This window comes from Rhinopithecus roxellana, chromosome 16, assembly GCF_007565055.1.
Source record: "Rhinopithecus roxellana isolate Shanxi Qingling chromosome 16, ASM756505v1, whole genome shotgun sequence".
NCBI classification, from domain to species: Eukaryota; Metazoa; Chordata; class Mammalia; order Primates; family Cercopithecidae; genus Rhinopithecus; species Rhinopithecus roxellana.
Genome location: NC_044564.1, coordinates 49,776,289 through 49,795,426, shown reverse-complemented (window position 1 = coordinate 49,795,426; position 19,138 = coordinate 49,776,289). Strand labels below are relative to the sequence as shown.

The following is a 19,138-nucleotide window of genomic DNA, read 5'->3' as shown; positions in this document are numbered from 1 at the left end:
CTCAATGTATCTACAATTTTATAATAAAATCAGATCATTTGTTATTGTTTATTAATCTTAAAATGTCCTTCCTGTGGTAGGGCTGATAATTCGTTTACTTTAGAGAAGTTTAAGCCAGAGAAAACCAGAATCCAGCTCTTATACCATATCTACTTAGATGGATTTAATTTCTAAATACCACAATACATTTTCTTTCCAACAGAGACGTGCTATTTATAAAGTTTTATTTGATAAAGAAAACAACTATTTTCCTTTCAATGTTCAGGAAACCAATTTGTCATTATATATATAATATATATATATAAAATATATATTTTTTTCTTGCAACAGCCAATTGCTTTTGCAGTCTTGGATTCTTTTCCTTCTGAAATCAGTAACATTTTGTTCATACAGTAAGTCAGGATATCTATAAAGTAAAAGGAGGAAAATATTGCTCTATGTAATTTTAACCACTTATGAGATCAACGTTTCTCAAAGTCAACCCTGACTGCAACATCAGCATCATCTGGAACTTACGTGAAATGCAGAACTCAGGCCTCAGCCCAGATCCCACTGAGTCAGAAACTCAGGTGGGCACAGCAATACGTGTTTTAAAACAAGCTCTTTAGATGATGCCCATTGGCTGGGCATGGTGGCTCACGCCTGTAATCCCAGCACTTTGGGAAGCCGAGGCGGGAGGATCACGAGGTCAAGAGATTGAGGCCATTCTGGCCAACATGGTGAAACCTTGTCTCTACTAAAAATAAAAAAATTAGCTGGGCATGGTGGCGCACACCTGTAGTCCCAACTACTTGGGAGGCTGAGGCAGGAGAATCACTCAAACCCAGGAGGAAGAGGTTGCAGTGAGCCGAGATTGTGACACTGCACTCCAGCCTGGCGATAAGAGTGCCACTCCATCTCAAAAAAAAAAAAAAAGATGCCCATTAAAGTTTAAAAAACAACTACTATAATGAATTGATTGTATTAGGCTTAATTTCCATTTGCTAAATTTAAGACCTCTTATTATTTATAACTGTCTACCTTTATTCCCATATATATCCATATATAAAGGGAGATAATCAAAATTTTCTTCAAAAAAGAGGCACTTACCCTATAACTGAGTTTTGACAAAGTTTCTTAAGTTATGGGCACTCCCTTGGGCGACCACTGAGGTACAGAATTTTAAAAAAAGAAAAAGAAAAAAAATATAGGCACTCTGGTAATATCTTTATTTTGAATTAAGCAGCATTTTTGGGAAGACATCTTAGCTTGAAACAACCTCAATCAATGTTAATATATGGACACTGAAAAAGATCACCTGATGGCATCAAGCAAAATTTTTATATCAATGTAATAAACATTGCTAGGGGTAGTACTGAACATTTGTAGGTGTTGGATATTGATGAAACAAGTTTTTCAAAAACAATTTAATTCTAGCACCCACATTTTGGTTTCTAATACCATTCTTTAATGATGTTAGAAATGGCTGATTCTAGGACCAGGACAGGAAGTACACAAGATGAGCCTGGAGCATCTTATAGAGCCAGAAAGTAAGGAAGTGCTCAAAAATATATAGTGGGATGTGAAAAAGGGACATGGGGTGCAACCGAAAGAGCTTCCAGTGGCCACAGCTGGAATGATTTCAGCAACAAAATACCATAGTATTGGATTATACCCCAGAGTATCAAATGGCTATCCATCAGCCCACTGAAATGAATGAATATATAAATAGGAGACAATAGACAAATATAATAGGTAGTAAAGTTAATAGCAATCACATACTTGTTTTTTATCTATAAAAAAACATTTTCCTAATACCTCAATTTTTTTTTTTTTTTTTTTTGAGATGGAGTCTTGCTCTGTTGCCAGGCTGGAGTGCAGTGGCACGATCTCGGCTCACTGCAACTTCTGCCTCCTGGGTTCAAGCGATTCCCCTTCCTCAGCCTCCCGAGTGGCTGGGACTACACGTGTGCGCCCCCACACATGGCTAATTTTTTGTGTTTTAATAGAGATGGGGTTTCCCCATGTTGGCCAGGATGGTCTTGATCTCCTGACCTCGTGATCTGCCCGCCTCAGCCTCCTAAAGTGCTGGGATTACAGGTGTGAGCCACCATGCCTGGCCAAATACCTCAATTTTACAGATGAGGAAACTGAATCCTGGAGAAGTTCAGTAACTTGCTCAGGTTTCTTAGCTCAAAATGTCAGAACCAAACATCAAATCTGCATAAAATAAAGTTACCAATTTAAACCAATAGGCTATGAGTACAGAACATGAATCACTGGAGTTTGGCATCAACTATTTTTGTTGCTCAAAGGTGTTTTGCTTACTCTAAGTACATAGACTGAAGAAGAAAATAGGACATTATTACTAAGTCAACCTCTTTCATCAGGTAAATCACCAATTTTCAAAGCAAAAAAAAAAAAAAAAAGTAGCAGTCTTCTTTAAAAAAAAAACCAGCTGAAATTTTAAATTATGTGTATCACTCACTGTAATCACAGGAGGTTAGTTCAGAAACTTATTTTTGCCTCTATTTCCTTCCCCTAAGATTGCAATATCCACAAATTGAACTAGACATCTATTGCATTATCCTTTAGCAGTTTGAAAAATGTAGTCAAAAATCACTCAATGCCTTCCAGGGTTAATATAGAAGAGATCCACTAACAATTAAAAATAAAGTTCTGTGTATTTGATATGCAATAGAGACCTTACAGGGTTAGAGAAGTTTACTATGAAGTTAGCAGTTTGTTGCTCAAAATGTACCTATGATTCGATGTCTTTATATGTCAATCAATCTTACTAATACATATTAAAATTTACTAGAACACATATCCACAAAGGACTTTTTAAAAATCAAGATTCCCTTTCTACTCATCTAGCACAAAACCTTACTAATCATCTAACTAGAATAATTTTCAAGATGAACCATCATAAACACCCCTCAAGTTAGATTTATGGAGCAACTTCCCTTTATAAGAACAAACCACACATATTTTTTTTTTAAGTTTAATAGAATCATTAAAAAATTCACCTAATTCAAATATTTTATTTCACAGATAAAAAAACAAAACTCTTGAGAATCAAAAGTTATACTCAAAGTCAGCTGCTAGTTAACTGCTGAAACAGGACTAAGTTCCATGAATCTTAAGACCAGGTTTTTTCCTCCTATGCTCAACTGGTTTATAGGATATACAATGAATAACATGTGTGTATACATATATGTGTGTGTATGTATGTATGTATATATACTATGCTAGTGAGAATTTTTTGTTGAAGCATTTTTGAATTCCTCTCTATTGGTGATGATGATGAAACAGGACTAAGTTCCATGAATCTTAAGCCTAGGTTTTTTTCTCCAATGCTCAACTGACTTATAGAATGTACAATGAATAACATGTGTGTATACACATATGTATACAGGTGTGTGTGTGTATGTACCTATCTATGCATATATGCTATGCTAGTGAGAAATTTTGTTGAAGGATTTTTGAATTCCTCTCTATAGGTGAGGAATATAAGAACATGAATAAAAATGGCATGCCTACTTCCCTATTACTCTGATTTCTTTTTCACTGAATTTGATTTCCGTGCCCAATTTGCAAATTGCATATCTATTATGTACAGGCACTAGAGTTAGATGCTAAGGAAACAAAGGGGAAAAAAAAAAAAAAAAGACATGGTCCCTACCCTTAAAAAAGCTCTGAATTTTAAGTTCATGGTACCTTCCTAAAAGTCTCCTTTGCTGATTCTTCCTCATCTTGCAAATGCTAGAACGGTGCTGTCCAATAGAAATATAATGTGAGTCACAAATGCGAGTCATATATGATTTAAAATGTTCTAACAGCTATATTAAACACAAGTATAAATATATTTAATTCAATATATCCAAAATATTATAATTTCAACAAGTAATCAATATAAAAATTATTAATGAGATATTTCCATTTTTTGTTAGTCTTCAAAACATGATGCGCAGTTTATCACTTGTGGCACATCTCAGTTGAGACTAATCACATTTCAAGGGCTCAATAGCCACATATGGCTTTGTGGCTACTGTCCTGGATTGTGCAACCCTAGAAAACTAGAATGTCTCAGGGCTCAGTCTTTGAACTGGTTCTTGTCTCTAGCTATGCCCACTCTTTTAGGGATCTTAAAACAGTTTCATGGCTTTAAAACCATCTACATGTTAGTAACTGCCAAGTTTACATCTGGCCCAGACCTTTTTCCTGAACTTTAAATTAATATACAACTACTTGGACACAAATCTAACATGTCCCAATCTGAACTCCTGACCTATAACAAGCACCCCCTACCTAAATCTGCTTCTCTTCCAGACATTGCCATTTCAGTAAAGGGCAATTCCATCCTTTCAGCTGCTCAGGGAAAAAGCCAGAGTTAAGCATGACTCTCTTCTTTCTCATCCCATACACTTTCCACTATACTGCAGTGCTTCTCAAATACCAGTGATATAATGTTATATGCCTCACAAGCCAAACAGTTATGCCGATTGCCCATTACTCGCCCACCCCAAAAAATGAAGGAAAAATAAAAGCATGTATCAAACAGTATACTGTAACTCAACATGACAATTTATATTTCAGGCAAGAAAGTTTATGAAGACATCACCATGCAAAAAGGGGCAAAATGCATATTTAGAATTGTCAAAGATATAAAGAACAGGTAGAAGAAATAGGTGTAAGATGGTTTATATTTCGTTTTCAAAAGCTAACAACTTATGGGGCTAATATGTCTTCAGAAATTTGGACAAACTTTATCATATCACTAATGAAAATGACATACCTCACGTTCCATGCAGTAGTAAAGTCTGGGTTTAGAAGCAGCAGGGTACATGTGACATCTATCAATTCTAAAATAAAGAGAAGTCATATTAAAAACAAATAGTCCTACCTTTGAAAGCTTGGCTTCTCATTCTTTTAAGGTTCTCTTTCTCTCTATCACATTACACTAATATATATCTCATGTCATACTAACTTTAATGATAAATACCCTCTTCCAAGCTGTCAGGGATACGAAGATTACCCTCAAGATCCTCTCCTACTTTTGGTAAGTGTAACTCTCTTAAAAGCTGACACAAACAATTTTACAATATGCCTATAAGGAATAATCTAATTAACCTCTTCCTTTTTTGGGTGCTTTTTGGTACTAATTTAATATTTACCAAGGAAAGAAACAAAATTTCTATGCCACCACTCATTTAACTTCACAAATATCTCAAGTATTGATGGTGTGCGTGAATTTTCAAAAGGAAAAAAAAATCACTAAGAATCCAACCCACTTAACATAATTCATTTACAATGTCCTGCAAAAATTATCCTTTCTTGCACGTATTTTTACATAGGTATAGCAACGATAAATGTACAACTTTGTTCTATATTTTTCACTAAGTATTATTCCATATGTATCCTCCTCTATTACTACAGTATGTGCTTTTAACAGTTGCATAACAATCCCTTAGTCCAATATACTATCAATTACCTTACTCTTTAGGCTGTTTCCTGTTTGTTTTTAATGTTATAAATAATACTACTATAAACATTTTTAAACAAACTTTTTGTCTTGTAGGCTATTTTCTTGGGATATATTTCCTGAAGCAGAACTACTATGTCAAAACAATATAAAACTCAGTATGACTCCTACTAAGCATTTCCAGATTGTCTTTAAAATGGACTGTATCTATTTATACTGCCAAAAGGAACATGAGTGTACTTATGTCCCTACAACTGACCTATATATATTTTTAAAAATGAATGTGACATAAAAAATTACAATTCATTTATTTTAATTTACATTTGTTAATAGGAACATTTTCATTGTTTATTACATATAGTTCATCTTATGAACTGGCTATTCACATTCATTAGCTATTTATTTACCATGGTCTTGACAGAATTCCTATATATTCAAATAAGCACGGTAAGCCTGTATTTGAAAGAACAAAATTAGCAAAGTTTAGACATACTGTCTTTGTCTTACTAAAACTGAAAAGAATTCTAGGATTAAGGTTATCTATCTAGGGGCACAGTACTAAATTAAGGCAACCCTATCAAGCTCTTATTAAATGCCATGTAATAAAATAATAAAAATAATTATTACCATTTACTTAGCATTACTGTGTATGAGGCATGGTAGTAAGCACTTCATTTTATATTATTTCACTAAATCCTCATAATCACAATCCAAAATATTCTTATCCCACTTTACAGATAGGGAAACTGAAATTCTGCAATTTAAGCAATTTGCCCGTAGTCACCCAATTAGCATGTGGCAAAGTCAACATCAAAATTGTTTCCAACAAGTCAATTATGCTGCAAACAAAATGTCTGCCCATAATAATTGGGACATTTTCAGTGTTTAAGTAAAATACAAACTTTTTAATATCTAAGAGCAAATACACATAAACACATCCAATAGTCATTTAAAAATACTCTAGTTAAAAATAAAATCAATTATTTTATTCTATCTTAATAGGAGATTAACATTTATTTGGGGCCCATGATTTCATTCCTAGTGAGCATATGAAATATTCAATTCCAATGAGCAACAAACAGTAGGATCAGCACACATTTATTTTGACCTCTAAGTCATTACATACATTACAACACATTATGCCTATGAAGAATAATTAACCTCTTCATTTTTTTACTTTTAGTAGTTTTTGGCACTAAATGTTTATCAAGAAAAGGAAATAAAATATTCTATGTCACTATTCAGTTTAAATCCACAAATATTCCAAGTATTGACTATGGACAAAGATTAAAGTAGGCCCTTAGGACTCAGTGCTTGAATGTAATGATAAATAAGACCTAATTTTGCCTCTAGGTTATCCTCAAGTTGGAGAGACTATATAAACAAATAATTATATAAGGCAAAATAATTATGAAGTAGAAACATAAACCACATTTTGGGGCCCACCAAAAAAGCTGCAATTAATTCTTAGTGGAATTATACATGGAAGACTAAATAAATAAAGTGGTCACGGCACCACCTTACCATACTGGAAAAAGTATGAGCAAAGATAAAAATGCATGGAACTTCACACATAGTTTGCTCTCCAAGAGATTATGGATAACAGAGCATGACTACAACACAAGGTAGTGGTAAAATGTACCAGGAAATGAAGCCTTCTGAAACCTGATCTCAATCTCCTGATCAGCTTGGCCTTCCATTACTTTCCCTCACATGTTACATTTCACCTGAGTCAAACCCCACTATCCTATGAACACACCTCCTACCCGCCTACCTTCTTTTCTCTGAACAGAATTCAGAGTTACCTGCTTGCTATTCTTTCTGCCTCATATCTTCCCATCTCCTAATATTTAACCAAAAAAAAAAAAATGTTTAAAGCCTTTCCTAACCTACCTAGTCGGAAAAAATCTTTCATCTCTTTTTTTTTTTTTTCCTTAGAGATGGAGGCTCACTTTGTAGCACAAGTTGGAGTGCAGTGGTACAATCTTGGCTCACTGCAACCTCTGCCTCCCACGCTCAAGCGATTCTCATGCCTCAGCCTCCCCAGTAGCTGGGACTACAGGTGCGTGCTACCACATTCAGATAATTTTTTGTATTTTAGTAAAGACGGGGTTTCACCATGTTGCCCAGGGTGGTCTTGAACTCCTGAGCTCAGGTGATCCGCCTGCGTCAGTCTCCCAAAGTGCTGGCATTACAGGTGTGAGCCACTGCGCCTGGCCTCATCTCTGTTTTGTGTGTATCTTACTTTTGTTACTTACATAAATATTGTCCTCTTAATTGGACCATAAATTTTTTGCAGGTAGGTCCTCTCTAATACATCTTCAAATTATTCATTCACTCAACAAATTTTGTAAGCATCTACAATAAGCCAGGTATTGAGCTGGCTGAAGATGAGTAAGCACAGTCCCTGGTCAAAAGCAGCTCCATGTCTGACCACAGCACAAAAGAGTGGTAAGAGGATAAGCCTTCCTTAAAGCCATACTACCTGGGGGTTTGAATCCCAGCTTCTCCACTTACTACCTACATAACCTAACCTCTTGGAACCTCAGTGAAACAAGGATGATAACATCAACCTCATGGTGTTGAGAGCAATGAAATTCATTCCACTTCTCCACAGCTTTTTGACACATAGTGGGTATTCAATAAATATTGTTCACTTAAACGCCATCACTAACTGACCAAGAAATGAGTATTTTCAACATAAGTAAGGAAGTCTGGAATAATGAGGAGGTTGTTCCCTTAGTAAAACTGTCTAAATTTCCAAACTTGTAAAATAGGCAGCAATAACAAAAAAACCCTTCATAGTCAAGTAGTTATATGGAAAGGTTTGTAAATGATGGGAAAGCCTCTGGAATTTCTTCTGACATCTACAATTTTCTAAAAAGTGATTATTCTACCTAGGTAAATTGGCATAGTTCCTTGGAATCTCCCTTTTTACATTAAAGAAAATATGTCTGACCAATGGTAGTTGCTGTTTGTTTGTACTTCTAACACAATTCCCCTCCTCCCTCCATCATAAGACAAGAAGTTCATCCTCCATGAGAGACTTCTGTACAGTAGCACAAGGCAAAAACTGACACAGCAAGTACTTAAGTCTCCGCTTTTCATTTTATGGTTATGTGAAGATACAGGAAGACTTATCAAAGTAACATTTCCTCTACTGGCAGGTCCCTCCCTAATAGAACAACAGCAGCTACCGGGTTCAGACACAGCCCAGCTCCATCACTTACTGGGAATTCTTGGGCAAATCACTTAATCTCTCTAGGCCTTACTGTCCTTCTCATATGTAAGATGGAGCTATCATGGGGATATTAGATGACTAAACCCTTGAAGTGTTAGTACAGTCTCTGACATACAGTAAGGACTGAATGGTAATTCCTGTTACAAAGACTGTATTTCCTAGTCCAGTTCCACAAATGATATTGGGACTGGATGCCTCCAGAGGGAGCAAAAGAACCTCCTAAGCTGGTTAAGCAGTGACTGCTGAGCAGAGGGATACTTTTTGACTTTTAAGAGTCTTGGAATTTAAAACATCAACAGCCTTAACCACCATCAGTGGTACCTAGTAACATATACTACCACAGGCCGTTCTCTTCTCCTCTTTCACAAACTGCTAAAACGTCCTCATTCAGGACTCAGGTTCAGACAAGACTTCCTTCAGTAAAGATTCCAGTCTGATATAAAAGATAGGGGTAAAGTGCAATGACAGGAATGAGAAAGGACTAGGAGAAGTAACTAGATTAGAAGTATCAGACATAATTAAAGAATGAGATCCTCGTAACAACCCTCTGAAGTCTTGATTAGTATTTCCTTCTTTTGGTGTGCAAATAGGAAGAAAGAGGTTAAATAATTTGCTAAGTCATTGCTAAGTGACTTCAGTGTGCTGATGAGTTCAATTTAAATCCAGGTCTGCTGTCCTGCAAAGCAGATGCTCTTTCACTCTACCACACTACAGGCAATTACTTTGCCTTCTACAGGTCAGGACTGAAACAAAGACCTGAAAAAGAACATGTATAATCAACGGTTGTAACTATTTCACTCTCAATTTCATCAAAAATATACCATTTCCTCTGCAGTTTCACCAAAAAGATATGAGCTACTGAAATCTCTACAGTCTCTTGAAATTAAACATGTCACTCTCCAAACACTAGAACATATACCAGCAAATAAATGTTTCTTTGTTACACACACTACAATATATGCCTAACCCATCATCACGTCACAGGGAGAAAAAGAATCAGGGCACATTATACATAGACAAGTAGCTAAATTTCAGCTATAACAGGGAGAAGATAAAAGGATGCTACAGAAGTTGGAGAAAAATCAATATGCTTTTCTTGCTCACTGCATTCTAGAAATGGCCCAAGGCCAGTAGTCACCTGGTAATGGTCACTGGATTTGACAACTGTCTCTAACAGAGAAAGGTTTCCGTGCATCTAGAAATAAATTCAAGGCCAACTTGAATCAGTAATTCTTTTCCTCCAAAATACATTCAGGTTACCACAAGAAGTGAAGCTTGAGGTAAAGCTATATGGTAAACACCAGAGCGGCCTTGTTTATTATAGTACACAGTCACGGAATCAATAGCTAGATTAAGCTAAAACCTCTTGCTTACAAACTCTTATTACTCATTTGACAAATGTCTGTTGAACACGTAAAGATTCTGAGTAAACAAAAATGATCCACAATCCCTTTTCCTATAAACTCACATTCCAGCCAGGAAAAAGGTTGTTTAAATAATCAGCTAAAATACAGTGTGACAAGTGATACTATTATGCAAGCCATCTGAATAAAGGGCTCCCATAAGAGAGCAGGGAATAATTTTTGCTTCCTGAAACAGTCAAAAAGGCTTCACGGTGTTAAGTGTGTGCATGTGCATGCACGTGCATGTGCTGGCAACCACACTGATAATGCCAACATTAAGACATGAGCCTGGCCTCAGCAAAGGCATGGAAGTAAGGCAGTAGTACACACAGAGTCAAAGAATGGAAGAATGCTGCTTGTGGCTGCAATGAACATATGTATCAAATAGCTGCTAACATAAATGCTTCTAGGGTTCAAATGAATGCCAAAAAAGCACCAAAGGAAATTTGACAACAACTAACACTCTGCCACAGTGTCTCAAGAGCTTGAAAAGGCTGTGATAAACTGGAACAGACAGTTAACAGTAACAACTCATTTTGTTTAACAGCCCAGTTAAGAAGAGTAGAGGCTGTATGTCCCAGCCAATTGTTCAGGTAGAAAGTTGTATACTCAACCAAGCCTTATGATTTTTCAAGTGAAGACAGAAATCAGATTTATCCAACTAATAAAAAGTAATTTTTAAGACATTATACAAGCCACACCAAAATGTATCTAGATTAGCTTCAGCCTGCCTGCTGAGAATCTGCAACCTCTGATGCTGAATATAAACTGGAGGAAAGACTGGGGACAGACTGTGAAGGGCCTTGAATACCATGCTAAGGAGTTTCAACTCTACATTGATCTGTGTGTATCATGAAATAAGATGAGCATATAATGTATTCCAGAAAAGCGTCGGTCAAACTGTTTTTAAGAAACGCTGTTCAAGCGTGTCTGAAATGACTGGCTACTGGCATGATGATCATGGGTCACAAAAGAGCCTGGAAATTGGGTAGACCAGTTATGAGGTAATAAAATGTGTCTGGATGAGAAATAACGAAGGCCTGGTCAGCCAAAGAAATGGAGCACAGAAGATAGCTTTTAAAGAGAGACCTCAGATACAGACTAAGTGGGGGCTGTGGAAAAGAGAGAAGAGCAAGAAAAGATGGCAGGAGGGCACATCTGAAGAGTTGCATCAGAGAGCTCTGTCCAGAAAGAACTCCAATGCTGTGGTCTTCCTTCCTGCTTCTTATTTCTGTTATGGATTTCTCAAACATCAGAATTACAGAATCAGTCCTCTTCCAAACTGAATGTGGGTATTACTACCGCAGACTTAAAAAACAAACAAAAGTCAATCTCTAACTAACTAAACAGGGATAATTCCTAAACATCTAAGGAATTCAGCAGATTAATGAAAACAAGAATTCAGTTTGGTTAGGAAGAAAAAAATCTATCCCAGGAGTAAAGGTCACCTTCATTTACAGAATACATTTTTAGGTAGATGCCTAGGATTCTGGCATGATTGATCACACAGACAGACATTCAGAAACTGTTACTGAAATTGTCAGCTTTCTTCACTTGGGTCTTCATATATGTATATTCTCTATAACAGTTTTAAAGGTGTAGCATTTTAATGAAATAATTGGTTTTTCCTAACATTTTTGACATGTTTTTCTTAGCAAGATTTACCTCTGTGCTCTAATTGCTTCAGTTCATAAGTTTGGCAGAATACTCTTTTATTTTCAGCATTTTCGGATATATTTTTCTGTCAAACCCAAAATTCACTTCCTTATATTTACTGATAATACAATATATAACTTGAGTAGTATGTGATAGCATACTACCCACCCCCCTCAAAATAGTGAAATCAAAAACTGTTTCCATGAGGATATAGGTTAGGATCAAATCAAAAGCTGCTTCCGTACACATGCACAGTTGCATCTGAATTCAAAGTTTAGATGCCAGCTATTTGTGTGAGTGAGCTTAACCAGTTGATCTTCTGCACGGTTCCTCTTGAGCTTATTAAAACTAAAACTATGTGGTAAGAAGACACAGCAAAGCCTGCAATACAGCGTCCAGAATGACAAAAACAAGAGAAATGAAGAGGACTTGGAAGACCACACAAAGAGGGTAGGTTGAGCTAGCATACATAAATGGGCAACTATAGCCTCTCACTTTTTAAAATTCAGTTTCTTTTCTATAAGATAATCATTCTATCCCCCAACTAAAGTTAGTTATACATTGGTTCGATTATGCATTTCTGTGCACCAGAACATAAACAATACAGCTTTGTTTGACAAAAAATAACTTGATGGCGCCATATGGTGTTACTTTTTACCTCAGTGTCATTGAAAACTACAGCAGAGTGATGGAATGCAGAATTAAAGAGGGTCTAACAACAGATAAACTTGCTTACCTTTAAGTTTATCCCTAAACCCATGCCTTGAAAGTTTATGCCATAAATTTGGGCTATGACTAAACTTAGGCACGGCCTTCTAATAAGAAAATATATAACAAAGGATTGAGTGAAACAGTCACACAGAAAATAGAAACCACTGCTCATTAAACCTTCAGAGTCCTTTTCTATGGTCTAAAAAGGGAAAAGTGTTATTAACCAGTTAATGATAGTATGTTACAGATAGTGCTGAGAGAAATTCAAGGAAATCAGTATGTCATACAATAGGCAACACTCTTCTCTACATCTCTCTCCCCCAAAGAGATTGTTTGTCACTCAACCGTAAGCTTCTTGAATAAAGGGACCATGTATTTATTCATCTTTTTATCCCCCACAGTACTCAGGACACCATCTGGTATAAGTAGACCCTTGGTAATGGCTACCAAACTGGCAACTAAAATTCTCTAGGAAACAAAGTTCTTATTCAAAATCAGCCTCCAGGCATACTGAGAGCTTTTGAAGGTACTGTCGTACGAGGGAAGGGGAAGAAGCTTTACAAAAACAGTAAAGGATGTGGTGTTAAATAAGTCTTCTCCCAAAAAGTGAGACCTGAGGTGGGCATAAAACAATAAACAGAATTTGTACACATGGAGGCTTAATATGGCAGAACACCAAGAAAAGAGACCAGATGGAATGATTAGGGATTGTCTGATGCAGTAAAAAAAAAAAAAAAAAAAAAAAAAAAAACTGTCTGAGAGAAATGGAAGAAGCGAATGCTGGATAGTTTTGTTTTGCTCATTTCAGCACAAGAACAGGACACAAAGGGCCAGAGCTCAGTTGGAACTTGCAGTGGAATGGCACATCCATAAATCACTGGGCTGGTTCACAACATCACTACCACCATCATGCCTGTATTATCTCATTTGGACTGCTATGAAAATGAGTTTTGCTGCCTATAAAATACTAAAGGACTAGAAACCAGAGACTGAGCCTATAGGGACTAGAGTCTTCTTCAGTGACATTCAGATTATTTTCCTTCAAATTAAATCTTACAAATGACCCCAATAAATAAACAGATAAAATCTGAACTGCTCTTGTTACAGGAGGTGCCCTGAGATTCTGCTTGAGGGCTTCCATATAATCACTGTGGTTGTAAAATTTGTACAGGTGAGTCCAAACTACTCACTTGACAGAAAGGTTAGCACCCACCGAGACAGTGAACAGAAGAGCCAGAACTAGAATCCAGGAATGCCAACCCTCAGACAAGGGCTCTTCCTAGTATATTCCATGTCGCTTTTAAAAACCAAAGGAAGAAAATATGATTCATACTTACCATCTCTGTTCAGCCATTGCTTTCTTGTTCTGTACAAAAGGAGCTTGTTGTGGACATATGGTAAAAGGAACTTGACACACCAGCTCTCCACACCCAGTTTGTTTTCAACCAGGACTATGGGACTCCGGTTATACCTAGCTTCAGGACATGGGATCAGGCCAATTTCATCTCTTAATATGTAAAACATAAAAAAGAATTAAAAATAAGAATACTAACCTTTTCAACATTTTTCTAATTTCAGAGTATTTTAAAAACCCCACATATTTCCCCCTTCCTTAAAGATATTATTTAGCTCACTTACTGGGATTGGTAGATGTTAATAGTGGCAAGGGTATGGGAAAACGAGTATGCTGTACTCTCCGTAGACAGGAGTGAAAACTGGTCTTGCCTTTGGATGGTAACTTAAAAAAAAAAGTCTTTCAAAATTTTGAATGAACATACCTTTGATCCAGCAATTCAACTGCTCAGAAATTATCCCATACCAAAATATATGAATCAGATGTTCACTGCAATGTTGCAACAAAACTAGAAACAATCTAAATGTTTATCAATATAAGACTAGTAAAATAAATATGGCCCATCCACATAATCAAGTCATTAAAAAACAATGAGGTAGATCTGCATATGCTGATATAAAAAAAGTTGCCAAGATATATTAAATGAAAAACAAAAAAGCAAAATGCTGAACACAGTGTACAGCACAAATCCTTTTGTATAATTTCTTTAGAAGATACATAAATCCATTAAAAATTTTTTTGGAAGGATAAGACATTTTTGGAGAGAGAAAGGTGTTAAGGAAGGATTTTATTTTTATACAGTTTCAATTATCTAATAACTTGTATGTATTTCTATTTTTTTATTGTTAACAAATGTGTTTATGCTTGCTTGCTAATAAATGCATATGGACCAGAAACAAAGGATCAAAAAAAGTTATTTTATCAGTGAGATTTGGGGCCATTTTTTCTTCTTTATACTTTCCTGAATTAAAAAATCACCCAAATGTTAAAACACAAAATACATTTCAGAATTCAATCATTTTCATCTGTGGTAGCATCTATATCCCTCAATCCACCTCAACTTAAGCTGAAAATCTGCATTAAAGGCAGAGATTTAATAAACAATATGTGGGGCATTTGACTTACTTAGTAAATGAACCAGCAAACATAAAAAATTTGTGCAAAACACACTCACATGCCTTTCAACTCTAAAGAAAGTTATAATTCTTGCCTACACAAAGGATCCTTTCTCAATCCGAATGTCCTCTGTTTAATTAATGAATAACGAGAAACTTTTTAACAATAAGAGTAGTTGAAATAAATGTTTTTAGAGTGTCTATATAAATATTTTAAACATGTCTTTAAAAAGCAGAATAATGAACTGCTTTTTATGGAGTTTGTGTGTGACATTATGTATTATGTCCCTGGCATCCCCTTACCAAAAACACAGTGGTTTGATAGACCCAAAAAGAGGGAAACTGGTTCAATTACAAAGTAGGAGAAACACCCTGTCTTTTTGTTCGGCCACTATCACAAATTGGTAGGAGGCTGTGTATTTAAAATCAAACCCCTCCTGGAAACTAAACTGGACAGCTTAGAGGTAATCTACTTTCTACTGATCACTTCATTAGTGACACAGGGATTTATCAATAAAAAGGATATGTTAGGGGTTGCAAGACACTAACAATTCTTTCAAGCTAATTTAACTCTCAAGAAGGCTGTGGGATCTATGGGTTTTTAGCCTTACAATTGGCTCAGTTGACTCAAAAGTGTTTTGATATACTATATCAATACTATCATAAGTTTTCTGATTAACTACAGTATACTGGGTACTTTGTTAGGTTCTAAAATTCAAAAAGAATAAAGCAAAGTGGTCTCAGACTTCAAAGAGCTAAATTCTTGCTGGGGAGCTGTGTCAATATCCATAATAAAATGTTACCACTTTACCACTCCAATAATATAAACAAAGTCCTATAGGAAGAATATGGACAAAGCTGAAAGAGCACCTGAGGTCAATGCCCAGTATTTCAAAATATATTTTTGTATCTCTCTTTGGTGGTATCCTGAAATCTATCTAATTCATTATTATGACCCCTAGCCATATCCGGCTATATTTGACTAATATATGACTGAATCTCTGGTATATTCTGATGTTTGTGTTTTACTACATGAAGAATATTAAAAAATAAAGTAAAAGTAAGTAAATAAACTCAATGTGATTATTTCAGGAAATTCTGTTCTCTGAGATATAATAATCTACTTATAACACTTCAAAGAACTGCAAGATTCAACAATATAAATGTTACAGTAACAAGAATAAAAGAATCCTATTTCCAGGTATGGTTTGTTTTTTGGGGGGATTTTTTTTTTTAATTTAAATTCACAATATAAAAACCTATCTTGCTCACTAATTAAACTAGGATTAAAATGCCCAACTAATAATTTGGTATCTAAACTACAGAAAAGAGCCATCTGGCACAATTAAAAAACACACTGCTTTGACTGGCTGTTCTTTCAAGAAATACTTTATTTTTATTTTTTTATTTTTTATTTATTTATTTATTTTTTTTTTTTGAAGCGACGCCTCGCTCTGTCGCCCAGGCTGGAGTGCAGTGGCGCGATCTCGGCTCACTGAAAGCTCCGCCTCCCGGGTTCACGCCATTCTCCTGCCTCAGCCTCCTGAGTAGCTGGGACTACAGGCGCCTGCCACCGCGCCCGGCTAATTTTTTGTATTTTTAATAGAGATGGGGTTTCACCGTGGTCTCGATCTCCTGACCTTGTTATTCGCCCGCCTCAGCCTCCCAAAGTGCTGGGAGTACAGGCATGAGCCACCGCGCCCGGCCAAGAAATACTTTATAAAATAAGAATGGCTTGGATATAGCAGGTACCCAATAACTGCTTCCTGAAAAGCTGATTATCCTTGTACTTTAGTGATAATATTCAAATTAATAGTTTTCACTTCTTGACCCTCTAAAAGAACATTATCTCTGATTTTCTCCTAGTAAAGTATACTGAAAACAGCATGTGTCCAAGTCCTGGATGGAAATAGATATATATACACATACACACATATACATACATATCAATATCATGTCATTTTGGCTTCTATAGACCTCAGTGTCCTCATCTGTAAAATGGTAGAACTGTATATTCTCCAGTAAGGGAAATGGGCTAGATTTCATCCAGCTTTCAAATTTTATGTCTGAGAAACCTAGCAGCTATTTTCATGTAAGGAGAATAAAAACGTCTTAACAGATAATGTAGGGCACTAGGGGGAAAAACACATGAAAAGAGGTAGTAGGGTGTAAAGACAAAAGTACTTGATTGGAAGTCCAGAGTTCTAGTTAGTTTCCATTCTATCTACTGACAAGCAATGAGAATTTGGCAAGTCACTTGCCATCAGTATCCTTATCTGAAACACAGGAATAGTATCTTCCCTGCCTGTTATGGAAACCAAATAATGTCACGTGAAGAAAGTGGCAAACTACAAAGTGCTAGGCAAAGATGAAATACAGTGCCATTAATCCATTTAAGAGCCTTTAGTCCACCAGTAGAGTGTGTTGGTTAATAGATAATGGAAAGCCGAGGCAAAGAATTTAAGCCTTTGTCAAGTTATGTGACCCTAAGATACAGTGTTATGCTGCTTCCTAAAACACATTACAAGTACTTTGTAAAGACAAATAGGTCAGTAAGCTTCCAAATAATAGTGTGTTTGACTTCAGACTTCTGTGTCTCATCCTGTAAGTCACAGTCCACTTTTTTCTAGCCAATTGCGAATAGGATTCCTTCCAGAATCATTTTAAAGTTGGAAGGGACTGTGTTCCTCTGTCATTTAATCTGATGAGGAAACTGAGGTCCAGTGAGGTTTATGAGGATTACCTAAGGTCATATTGCTAGTGGCTAAGTTAAGAATCAGGGCCTCCTAATTCTTAGCCTAAACCCGTGAAACTAGAATGAAGAGCAAAACAGGATTTAGATCAATTCCTTCTACTTTTCTGGAAATTTAAGTTCTAATTCTATACTCAAGAAACACTGGAAAACTCAGGAAAAACAAAACAAAACTAAAAGTCACTTGCAATCCCTCTTTAGCTATTAACATGTTTGGGTATATATCTTTTTTTTTCTTTTTGGGACAGGATCTTGCTCTGTCGTCCAGGCTGGAGTAACGTGGTGCAATCCTCACTCACTGCAGCCTCCAACTCCTGGGCTCAAGAAGTCCATATATATATTTTATACATATATATACATATATATGGAGGGGGGGAGTGGGGGTAGAGAGAGAGAGAGAGGTAATCCCACTATGTTAACCAGGCTGGTCTCAAACTCCTGGCCTCAAGTGATCCTCCCACCTCAGCCTCCCAAAGTGTTAGGAGGTGTTCTCCTAACACAGGTGTGAGTCACTGTGCCCAGCTGGGTATACATCCTTTTTTCCTAAGTATTTTCAAAAACTGGGATCATATTGAACATATTCTATAATCCTTTAGGGAAAAAACTGAGCAATCCACATTAAATATTTTCCCACATAATCAATTTTGATATTTTTAATGGTTGCAATGAATGTGCTATAAATATCAAACGTATCTCTAGTTATTTCTTTACAAAATAGTCTTATGAGAGGAATGTTTGCACTCTTTCACTACCAATAAATTTCACTCTTTTACATTGTTAGCTTTCTGGCCATTTATATTCCTGGTATTTAACAAGGTATTTGATTACCTGCATAACTAAGAAGATCATAGGATTTTTAAAGATATAATGGTTTGGGATGGCAATCAAGTTTTAATGGTGCTCATTTTTTAGGTTACCTTCATCACAGGCTGCTCCAAAGTCAGAGCAATGTGGAATAAACCAGCACATTTACTTAAGATCACACTATGATACATCTCTCTGAGTGCCTCACTTCACAATGGGGATCCATTCACTGGCTTCCAGATGACGTTCACAGTTCACTTAACACTGATACTGACTTTGTTCCTCATGTTTAGATAGCTTCTCCTATCTATACTTCTCAGAAACACCATCAACTAGAATAGAGCCACTTATCCACAAAAGTTGTATCAACCAGCTTACCTTCTGGGAGAGATGGATGGTACCCAAATACTAAAAGTGAATCCTGTAATGTGGAGCAACCAAACAGAAAACAGTCCAAGGATTCAGGAAATGGTAAAAACCTTTTAAATCTAAATAGTAGTTATTTTGGTTTTGTTCTGCTCCCACCCCCCAAAAGAACTGGAATTCTTTCCAGCATGACCAAAAAGGAAAGCTAGTAAAATATCTAAATGAACTGACCCTTGCATATTAATAGTTAAAATTCTCCTGGTGATTTAGAT

General features: G+C 36.1%; 1 protein-coding gene across 7 annotated transcripts in view; it reads right to left on the bottom strand.

Annotated features, from left to right (window-relative positions):
* Positions 1-19,138, bottom strand: part of PTAR1 (protein prenyltransferase alpha subunit repeat containing 1) — a 50,289-nt gene that overhangs the window by 26,921 nt on the left and 4,230 nt on the right. For 5 of the 7 annotated variants that reach the window (XM_010362950.2, XM_010362951.2, XM_030919543.1 and 2 more), the window contains exons 2-3: positions 13,813-13,982; positions 4,778-4,844 (exon numbers count right to left, since the gene is read on the bottom strand). The exons of the other annotated variants lie outside the window; for them this stretch is intronic. In XM_010362950.2, the coding sequence (XP_010361252.1) occupies positions 4,778-4,844; positions 13,813-13,982 (237 nt within the window). The remainder of the gene's footprint in view (positions 1-4,777; positions 4,845-13,812; positions 13,983-19,138) is intronic. 7 annotated transcript variants of the gene reach the window in all.